The sequence below is a fragment of the Marmota flaviventris genome, chromosome 10, assembly GCF_047511675.1.
Source record: "Marmota flaviventris isolate mMarFla1 chromosome 10, mMarFla1.hap1, whole genome shotgun sequence".
NCBI classification, from domain to species: Eukaryota; Metazoa; Chordata; class Mammalia; order Rodentia; family Sciuridae; genus Marmota; species Marmota flaviventris.
The window spans coordinates 58588108-58599664 of record NC_092507.1 but is presented as its reverse complement, the minus strand read 5'-3'; the positions used below and the strand labels follow the sequence as shown (position 1 = coordinate 58599664).

Below are 11557 nucleotides of genomic sequence, written 5' to 3'. Positions count from 1 at the left end.
TGAATTACTCTTAAAACTATCACTTTACAGCATTCAACAGCTGTTTATTTTTATATGCTGGGTTTTAAATTTCTTTTTGGGATTCTTTCATCTAAACAGTATTGAATGGTGATTTATCTGAAAGTGTTCACATTCAGATAAGCTCTAAATATACAAGACTATCCCTAGGCACAAAGATAAATTAATGTTTATTATCTTCTTCCAATGGCATTCATAGCCAGTAGTGAAGATGATGGTAAGAATGTAGGGAATTCCCCCCCCCCCCCCAACTTAAGTGCTGTTTTTGTTTTGTTTTGTTTTAATAGAAATAACTTCAGTCTCCATGGGTCAAAAAAATGATCATGAGGATGTTTTGTTTTTAATGAATGGAAATAATTTGTCATCAGTTTGTGGGTTTCAACTAAAGAAGTGCTTGGGGATGTGATTTGAAAGCCTACAGTTAGGGAAGTTGAGTTAAATCAACCAAATTTTTATTTCTAGAATACCAAAAAAAAAAAGGTGAATTAGAAGGTGAGAAGAAAAAAATGGAAATAGAAGACTTTCACTTCAATCCAAGATTTATCTTTTCAACTGAAGCACACCAGTATTTTTTTAGTATATTGGCCAACGGGCTGTGATTAACAATGATACCTGAACAACACTAGTTTAAGTTTCCATCTTACTCAGAGTAAGGACATTGTGCAGTTACCCCTTTATATTCTCAGAGAGGTGAGAGAGGACACAGGAGGCTTCAGGACACTCATGTTTATAGTTAGAGTCCCAGAGAGGGGTTTCACAGGTATCTGGGTATTTTTAAGTCTTAATTCTTAAGTAATATCAGGGGAAACTACCTCAAATGCAAGAAACTGGTAAGAGCTCCAACCATAGGAAACATGAAGATTCAGTTTCAGATCATAATTGCTAAAAGAGAAAAGGCGATAATGGTAAGAAATGTGAAGCAGTGCAAGCCCAAAGACAGTACATCTTGTACTGAAAAATTGGCTTATTCTCTGGTCAAAATGTATTTAGATAATAAAGATGAAATCCAAACCAGCTGTTTAAGAATCTAGAATTTACAAGCCAATAAGAGAAAGGATGTTTGTTAACAATAGATGGAAACCTGTCCACACAAAGCATAGAAAGTGCTAACTGGGTTTATCTATTACATAATTATCTTTAAGAGGAAATTGTTTGTATTTTATTGAAGTTATATGTACAAGGGAAAATACACAACAGTACATAGTTCAAGAGGCAAGAAATGGAAGTGCAGTATTTGAATGTGGTTGTACATTAGAGTGTTATACATCATGAAAGTAGATGGTAAAGTTGAAAGGGCTATAAAGGATGGGTCATTTGAATAGTAATAAAAGAAAATAGGACAAAAACAAATAGGGTGGGTTTATCAATGATTATGTTAAAGGTATTTGATGAAACACCACAACTAAAGGTGGATATCACTCTGAAAAAAAGGAAAATATGCAGAAGTAAGAGATTTCAGGAAAGTAGATTTGAGAGCCAAAGAAAAGGATTTTTCTTCTACATGGTGATAATTACTTGACCAAGAAAGTAATTTGTGCATTTATTTCAAAATATGTGAAGCAAATGTAAAAAGCCCACAATTATCAGATTTGTGTGCAGTTAAGTTCAAAATATGCATATAGAAAATTAGCAGTCAACTTGACCTGGTTCACTTATGTAGAACTCTAATACATGTTTTCAGGTATACAGCATCCTGAAAATGGGTCATACTGGGGTCACACATTGCTATTACATTTGCATGAAGTTCAAGAACAGACATGGCTATTGTAATAGTTGGGTCAGTGATGTTTATACACTGGGTAGAACAATTATCAACAACAGTTGGTAGAACTGCATTTATCAAATGTGGCTACAATTGTATCTACCTATGTAAAAATGTCACTAAGCTGTACAGATAACATTTTTGCATGTTGTATGAATATTATACGTCAAAAGGTGTTTTTTATGATTTTAGGTTAACTAAAAAGTTGCAAAGATTAATTGGGTTCCCCTATACCCTCATCCAGTTTTTTTGTTGTTAATAAATTACATAGTATATTTGTAAAGCTAAGAAACCAGTATTTGCACATTAATAATTGTTGATTTTATTTGAATTTCACTATTTTTTAAATTTCATGACCCATTTAAGAGTACCACACTGAATTTGGATGCAGTGTCTTTTTTATTCTGATCTCACAAGTTTCTCATTCTTTTTTTCATAAAGACCTTGGTCTTGTGTATCCTATAGAGTGACTCCTCATTCTGAGTTTGTCATTTTTGTGATTAGACTAGGATTGTTAGCTTTTCAAAAGACTGTTGCAAAAGTGAAGTCCCTTTTCAATAGCCTACATCAGGGGTGCATGCATAATATCTGTGATCCATTTAGTGTATAGTAAGGTTTATGTTCATTTATGTTTCCTTACAGATGACCTAATTTTTTTCAAGACATTTTTATAATGTCTTTCACAAAAAAATCAATTGAATTTAAGTGATATATGTGTACATATATATTTATCTACATTATGAATATATATAAAATACTTTTATTATTTAAGACATTCCCTGATCTGTTTGGTTTAGTCCGTTTTGTGCAGCTGCAACAGTTAACTTAGGCTGGGTAATACATAAAGAATAAGTCCAAGATCTGGGTCCTAGCATCTGATGCTTAGTAGAAGGCCTTACTGCATCTTCACATAGTGGAAGGCAGAAAGGCTATTTTTTTATATATATAAAAAGGGGGGGTGAGGGGGGGCAGGCAGCAAATAAGGGGAACTAATTCCACTTGGAGAGAAAGCCCCTCATGGCTTCAACACTCATATGCCATCATATTAGCCATTATATTATCTGTTTCTGGCCTGTGATTTAACCCATGTTCACTATCATTGTGCTACAATCCCCAGCTTTTTTCTTCCCCCTCAAATCTTTAATCCTTCTGCCTCAGTTTTTCTGAGTAACTAGGGTTACAAACATGCATCATCATACCTTGCACATTAGCCATTATATTTAAACAGCAGAATTTTGAAGCGACATTGAAATCCTGGCAGTGTCTATGCCCATATCACATTGCCTTGCAGTTAACAAACTATAATTTTTTTTTTTTTAATTCTAGTAAATAACTGAAAAGGATTCAAAGGGGATTTTTTAGTTGTGGATGGACAGAATACCTTTATTTTAATTTATCCAATTTTATGTTGTGCTGAGGATCAAACCCAGGGCCTTATACTTGCTAGGCAAGAGCTCTACCGCTGAGCCACAACCTCAGCCCCAAAGGGAATTAAAGCAAATAAAGCCCTGCTTCTGAAAGGAGGTTTTAACAGGGTGCTGCCCTACTTTTGGAAAAAGATCAGAGCCTCCTGGCAAAGGGGGCCAGAGATTTAAGAGTTGAAAAGCCACTGCAAATGTAAGTAGAAGATCCTGGCAATGAGAACCTCCAAAGAAATAAGGTAGAACTGCCCAGAACCATGTCTAGCAGTTAAAACTATGAAGAGACCCATAAAGCCAAAGGAAGACTACATACCTGTGAAAGTATATGATTATAGTTTTGCTTTTAAAGACTGTTTGTACGCACAACAATAGAATTCTTCCTAAGGAGGACGTTTCCACTGTGAGTGCCTTCAGCTAGAAAAGCAGAAAGTTTTCAAGCTTAAAATGTAGGATATAACAGTAATCCAGCGGATGAATCTGAAAAGAGGATCCCTAGAATCAAGGAAACCACAAGATGGTGCTCATCACTGACTAATGAGTCATTAGAGGAATAGGGAATATCCATCCACTGGGAACCAGGCTAAAAGCAGTCGTGGAAAACAACAGAGATACCAATAGCTAGCTGCAAAGTATTGGCAATTTGAATCCAGACAAACTGTCTAGTAGAGCAGTAATCCTCAGAACAATGGAATGTAGCATCACACTACAATGTAGTAACTATGGTGCTCAGTTTCTAGTAAGAAATTATTGGACATGTAAATAAGGCAATTATAGTACAGGATTCTTAAGTGAGGTGGTAATTGTGTTGGCTGATGATTGAAAGTTAGATCTACTTTGCATTTCTGAGATAAATTTCACTCAATCATGAAAACCTTACATAATTATTTCATGTGAAGAGATTCATATAAGATCTTGCCTCCGTGGCAGATAATTCTGAGAAAACAAGACTGATACCAGTGTTCTTTGTGTAGAAATGAAGAGATTCACACTAAACTGTTGATGTAGAGACTTTTTTTATGTGATTTCTTGTATCCCTAATAACAGACTAGGTCTGACAGACTAGTTGCTCAATGAGTGTTCCTAGAATGAATGAGAAAAATATATTTAAACAGTTGACTTTATGGAAACAATTTCAAATACTTCCCATCATAATGAAGTAATGAAGGACCTGTTTACGTGGAACTAATTATTTATCTTGTGGGGTTTGTTTGGGTATTGGAGATCAAAACAGGATATACTTATGCTAAGCAAGCACTACCACAAAGCTACACCCCCAGTCCCATTATTTTTTATTTGTATCCCTATTTAAGATTTGAAGTTCAGCAGAAGTGAACATCACTATCTAAATATTGATATAAATACATAAAAACTATAAGATACAGGGGTACAATTTGTCTATTAAAATATTTCTAGGGCAGAATTTAAAATGTGAGTTTTGCTTTAAAACTTTTTAAAACATTTGAATACATGGTCTTTATTTAATCCTCCACAAGTTTATTGATTTATCAAAGGTGCAAATTTGTGATCTTAATGGAAAACAAAGCAACTACAGTTACGTAATAAATAGATATCTAGGAAAGAAATCAGGTTTCCTAAGAAAGCATGCAGTAGTTAGCCAGAAATTGTGAAGATAGCATACTGCTTGTTATTAACTTTTAGATCACTAGGGGGTGATGTTGTTTCAGACCAAGGCCTGCAAATTATTTCTGTAATAACTTGAGCTAAAAGTGCCAACAAGAATTCAACTACAGTTTCCTTTGTATGACTCCTCAAAGTTACTAGTTTACAGGGTGAATAGCAGCAAATCACGTAACAGACTGTGATGAAACAAAATGGTGAATTAAAGAGATGTTACACAAAATGAAACAACACATTTAATGTATTGATGTCAAGGTGACTAAAAAGGCTAATTTTAATATTTGTTAATATATCACCTGATGCTTGTCATTCTTAAGAAGTCCAACTTATTACTGCACACAGTGTAATAGAAGAAAATCATTTTAAATAATTATTCATAAATTTAAAAAAGTAACAATGTAATGACATTAGGCTTACTTTCTTTGCTATGTAATTAATAATATTTCTTAATTATAACATTACACTAGAATTTTATTGCTGAAAAATTACTGTTCCTTCCTAGTAGTTTTCATTATAAGCATGACATTTTATTAAAAGTGCAGGAACCGCTTGAGCCACATTCCCAGCCCAATGCAGGAACTTTTAAGATGATAGAAAAACAAAATTAGTATTGTGATTAATGCAGGTAGATCAAATGTACTTTAGATTACATTCTGGCTTTTTTTTTTCCTTAAACGTCATACAACACTATAATGATTTTTTTCCCAAGCACTTACAGAATCAAAACATCAGAAAGAAAGACATATTTTTCAATTCTGTACGCACTTGCACCCAATAGAACATCACCTAAACTAGGGCCAAAAAAATTTGACCTCGCTTTGAAATTGACTGGGTTCTGAAAAAAAATTTGATTCACTCTGAATATGATTAAGTATTATTTTTTTAAGTATGAGGAAAACTGAAATTTGTAAATATTTTTTAAAAAAATCTTTTTATTTTCTGCACAATGTGAAGAGGTGGAGAAGCCACACCTCCAGAGATTTGTGAAAAACTGGTTTCCATTAGTTTTCAACTGCTGAGAGCAGTTATGGTATCAGTAAAGACACTGCTCTCAGGAGAATGGACCGGAAATAGCTGAGTAATTTTGGGCACATCCTTTTAATAACTTCATGGAGCTTCAGTTACCTCACCTAAAAAGAAGAGTAATAATAGTAGCAATAGTGCTTTGGAAGATCTAAAAGTGGTTTTGAAACATTGTGAAAAAAAATTAATACTGGCCTACGAAAATGTTACTAGTCAATTATCCTATTTTCACAGGAAAAGTTTCTATGTGGATTAAGGCATTTATCAGCTAAATGCAGTTTCTAGTGCTATTAGAGAAATAGAAAGGGGTGGAGGAGGATTGCTGAACGCTTTGTAAGGAAATGCTGCTTCCTTGCCCACCTCCTGCTTCCTCCAGCTGGCGGAGTTGATTTCACTCTTTCAGATATGTAAGTGGCCATCATTTGCTTCTAGCAACTTTTGCCTTAGCTGACTTCCTTTTAGGGAAGGGGGAGAAGGGACAGAATAGTAGTTGGGATTTCTTCGTCTTTAAATGGGATTGATTGATTGATTGTTTCCCGGTGTCTAGTCCCTTGACTCTCCAGACATTGTATTAACTTTGCAGTTTAAGTGGCGCCCCAGGAGCAGGACAGCATGGCCTTTTCATGACCATTCTAGGCTCCCGAGTAAGAAAACATTATCCAAGCAAAGCTATATGAAGGATTGTGGTTGCGTAGATTGCTTAAGGATAAGTGATTTACACTTGGAGGGTTTACAAAAGTGCTTCGGGAGAAGGTCCCAGTTTGAGCGTCTGTGCCTAGAGAAGGACGACAGGTGCTCAGGTCGGTTTTCAGCGGCTCTCATGAGAAGCCCAGTGAGACGTTTAAACAGCTCTCCACCCTCGGACACTCCCCGGCGGGAGAACTGGAGGAGGGGCTGTGGCCGGCAAAACGGCAAGTGGTCCTGCCAGGAGCAGGGAGGTCAGGAGAGAAGTCCGCCTGGAAGTTTTCCCAGCGCAGCGGGCCGGAAAAGCCAGCCGACTGCAAAGAGAAGCGCTTAGTTGCCTCTACGCCCTCCTCCCACCTTGTTTCAGCCCACACCCACGGCGCCCCGCCCCCTCGGACTTAATAGAGGGGCTGGGCACCCTGCCTCGCCTGGGAGCCTGAGGCTTTCCCGGGCGTAACGCGCTTTCCTAGCCTGAAAGATCCGGCGGCGCTACTGCAGCGGCGGGAGTAGCGAAGCTAGGCGGAGGCTGCGCCCCGCACCATGGAGGGCAGTCCAGTCCCACTCTGGGTCGCCACTGGCCTTGGTCACTGCCCGAGACCCCTCTGCCAGCTCTCTCTGCTGCTTTCCGGGCGCCATCCACTCCTCACCTCAAAGCCAACATGAAGGAACCCCGGGGCGACGGCGGGGGCGCCCCCTTCTGCACCCGCCTCAACAATTCCTACCCCGGCATGTGGGCGCACGAGCGCTCCGCGGAGGCGCGGGGCAACCTCACCCGGCCCCCAGGGTCCAGCGAGGACTGCGGATCAGTGTCCGTGGCCTTCCCAATTACCATGCTGATTACCGGCTTCGTGGGCAACGCGCTAGCCATGCTGCTTGTGTCTCGCACCTACCGGCGCCGGGAGAGCAAACGCAAGAAGTCCTTCCTGTTGTGCATCGGCTGGCTAGCGCTCACCGACCTGGTCGGGCAGCTGCTAACCAGCCCGGTGGTCATTGTCGTGTACCTCTCCAAGCAGCGTTGGGAGCAGCATGACCCGTCGGGGCGGCTGTGTACCTTCTTCGGTCTGACTATGACTGTTTTTGGGCTCTCCTCGCTCTTCATTGCCAGCGCCATGGCCGTCGAGCGGGCACTGGCCATTCGGGCGCCACACTGGTATGCGAGCCACATGAAGACACGCGCTACCCGTGCGGTGCTGTTCTGTGTGTGGTTGTCAGTGCTGGCCTTTGCCCTGTTGCCTGTGTTGGGTGTAGGCCAGTACACTGTCCAGTGGCCCGGGACGTGGTGTTTCATCAGCACCGGGCGAGGGGGCAACGGGACTAACTCTTCGAACAACTGGGGCAACGTTTTCTTCGCCTCCACGTTCGCCTTCCTGGGGCTCTTAGCTCTGGCGGTCACCTTCGCCTGTAACCTGGCCACCATTAAGGCCCTGGTGTCCCGTTGCCGGGCCAAAGCCGCGGCATCGCAGTCCAGTGCCCAGTGGGGCCGCATCACAACTGAGACGGCCATCCAACTTATGGGGATCATGTGCGTGCTGTCAGTCTGCTGGTCGCCGCTTTTGGTAGGTAGTTCCAGGGTGTGGGACGATCAGGTCGGGCTGGAAATGGAGACTTCTAAAAGTGACAGCACCTGTAGGTTGTGTTTGTAACCCCAGAGCATTGAGAATGCCTCTTCTCCTGAGCTATCCTGGTTTCTACTTCACAGTTGAGCTTCTCACTTGTTGAGCGCCTTCCTAGCGCCAGGCATCTCCTTAGGCACTGGTTAGGCACAGTGGCAGATCACTGCTTACCTTCTAATCCGGAGAGTGTAGTGGATACTCAGGTATCATTTCAGTGCATGTACACAGGTAGAAGTTTGTGCATTAGGACAATGGTAATGAAAACCGTAGCCCGATATTGTGTGCTTTCTATTTCTAATACCTCTTGTACTTACAGTGATTTTCAGCCTGCAAAAGTACCCTACTTGCCACCCCAGACAGGCACCGCCCTCTTGCAGCTTCTGAGCTGCTGCACACCCTCGCTGCACAGCCTATGCTGACTTTACTTTTAGATTGATTCTGACTGGAGGAAGGAGAGTAAAGGATACATTTTTTTTTTTTTTTTTAATTCCTGACCTCTCTTTAAAAAAGATTTTTTTTTAGTTGTTGGTGGACCTTTATTTCATTTCTTTATATGTGGTGCTGAGAGTCAAACCCAGTGCCTCACACATGTTAGGTAAGCACTCTACCACTGATTCACAACGCCAGCCCCTAAGGGACGCATCTTAATGCAGCAATTTGCCCTCTAGGAAGAGCTTGAGCCAGTCATTCTTGGGACCCAGCAGCCCAATAACTTCCCCTGGCTAGCGTTTGCTAGTTCTTCTAACAAGCACTGGGACAGGAGGAATCCTGGGAATAGGAGATAAAGTTTTCTCCACTCCCCAGCTCCTCACATCAGCGAATCTTCCAACTACTTAGGAGCAAGCAATGCTTCCCCATGCTCCCTGCCTCCCACTCTTACACCATGTTGTTGAGGCTTTAAAAAAAAAAAAAAAAAAAAAAATTCTGCAACACATTTAGCTAAAACTTCAACCGAGTGAGTGCTGTTTACTAATGGCTGAAGAATGGATGCTTAGGATTCAAGCAGATGTTGAAGAAAGAGCAATCTGAGTATGATCACAGAGTTATAACTGATTATATAATGGACCTGTAAATTTATATACAACTTAGAAAAACCTCTAAGTCATATGGATGTGGATTTCAGATCTATCTCATAGTTTTTTTTTTAAACTATGGTAAAATGGTATTTTAATGCATAATGTAAAATTTACTATTCTAACTGTTTTTAAGTGTAGAGTTGGCTAATATTAAAGACATTGATGTTGTGCATCATATATAATTTTAAGCTTCTTGTCTTTTAAAATAGAAAAGCAGTTCTTCCTTCTACTCTCTCCCACATTGACAAAGCAGACATTGGAGAATTCCTGTGTGTAAGTGGTGTGGGACATTTGAACACAAGCCTTGGCTTCAAATGGTGACATAGTGACAAGAAGAGTTATGTTGGGATTTAACTTCCCATGAGTCACTCTATGGTACACTTCTGCATTCCAGCAGCTAGAACTCAGGCTGATGTCATCACCCTGACTTATCAAAACCAGCACCAATTTTAGACATTATTTGCTTCTATGGTTGAGGAATGGAGTATGTAGGTGACCAAACAAGAGGGAAAAAGAGTTATACCAAAAAAAAAAAAGAACAAAAAAAAACTTTACTGACTATAAGATAACTGTCAAGGCAAACAGAATGTCTGAATTTTTCACAGCTCTCATTTGAGTTCTAGTCTATGAGTTTTTTTTATTGCACAATTTATAACCTAGAAAAAATGCAGTTAAATCACATAAATAAAATGTATGCCGTGCAGTTAATCAAATTTGTAAATTTTTTTTAAAGAGAGAGAATTTTGTAATATTTATTTTTTAGTTTTCGGTGGACAAAACATCTTTATTTTATTTTTATGTGGTGCTGAAGATCGAACCCAGCACCCCGTGCATGCCAGGCGAGCACACTACCGCTTGAGCCACATCCCCAGCCCTTGTTTATTTTTAAGAGGAAGAAAAACTAGTGTTTTTTATTTGGAGACTTTGGTTTGAACAGAATGAATATGGTAGCCTCAGGAAGAATAAAACAATTTTGAAAACTGTAACAGCATAATCAAACTCACCCTCTGGAGAAAGACTATATTTAAAACTAGTTTTATTTAACTTCAATTAATATCTCCATTCAGCTAATATTTATTGAGTTGTGGCATTTTATCAAACACTTTATTTTTCATAAAAAATTAAACTTGAACTTAATGTGATCATACCAAAGAAGAGAAATTCAGTTTCAAAATAGGTACTTTCTAAAAGAAATGGTTCCATCTTCTGTTTTGTGTACCACTGAAAATAAATCTCTACATATCTGCAGAAAGATCTACAATACAAAGTTGGAATTGTTTCAAAGAAAGAAACTGGCATAACTGCTTTCTTAATAGGTTTGGGAATTACAAGAATGAAAATACTAGAACCCAGTGAATAGAATTTTCAGTATGTTAGTGTTAAAGTGAGAAATCATTTTTATATTTTTTTCCAACTATGGGTAAAATATAAATTTCTAAGTAGCTTTTATTGGATTGGCCATAGGACATATAATCTAGTTATCCAGACTCCTTACTTGTTAAGACCTTGAATATATCTTACATTAGAAGACTACCACGTCTGTAATAATACTCAACTATCACTGCTGCAAAACTTAGTAGAGCAGAGATGCCATAGTAAGAAAATGTTCCAACTGCTACAAGCACCTACTACATGAATACTTATTCTTTTTCCTAGAAACTTTGCAAAATGCAATATGAGATGTGAAATCAAGTCAGGAACAATGAGGTACAAGATGCAAACTATGAATATGGGATGTGCAATTCAATGGGAAAGGGTACTTCACTGTGATAGATGATGTATAGCTCTTAGTCACTCTTAATATAACGTGTCAAGTTGCCATTCTGTTGGAATCAGCCCATGGACTCAGAAATGTGATCTGTTTGACTTATTGTTTTATTTTTCATGAGCCATGCCCACCAAATTGTCCAGTTATTTGACATAATAACCAAGATTCCAAGAGCAGGAAACAGAATGTTGTTCAAAGGAAGCCATGAGTACATTTTGTCTTTTATATCCTGGCACCTCCAAACAGGTAGAATGTGGCTAATACTGTACCTCTCTTATAAATATAAAGCTAGCTATTAGCCAATCCAAGAAAAAAAGGTAATAGAAAATATAAAACTAACTATCAATTTTAAACAGGAAGATGGGAAGAAAAAACAATTCCTCATATTCACCTTTGGTTTTTTTTTTTTTTGAGAGAGAATTTTTTTAATACTTATTTTTTAGTTTTTGGCAGACACAACATCTTTGTTTGTATATGGTGCTGAGGATCGAACCTGGGCCGCACGCATGTCAGGCGAGCACGCTACCGCTTGAGCCACATCCCCAGCCCTTTCC

General features: G+C 39.0%; 1 protein-coding gene across 5 annotated transcripts in view; it reads left to right on the top strand.

The window, feature by feature from the left end:
* Window positions 1-5396: 5396 nt before the first annotated feature.
* The window catches only part of Ptger3 (prostaglandin E receptor 3), a 276814-nt gene continuing 270653 nt past the window's right edge, over window positions 5397-11557 (top strand). For 3 of the 5 annotated variants that reach the window (XR_011708857.1, XR_011708856.1, XM_034636551.2), the window contains exon 1: window positions 5397-8102. Coding sequence is in view for 3 of the 5 variants with exons in the window: in XM_034636551.2 (XP_034492442.1) it covers window positions 7206-8102 (897 nt within the window). In the remaining 2 variants the exon portion in view is untranslated. The remainder of the gene's footprint in view (window positions 8103-11557) is intronic. The other 2 variants (XM_027949548.3, XM_027949547.3) reach the window with 2 other exon arrangements.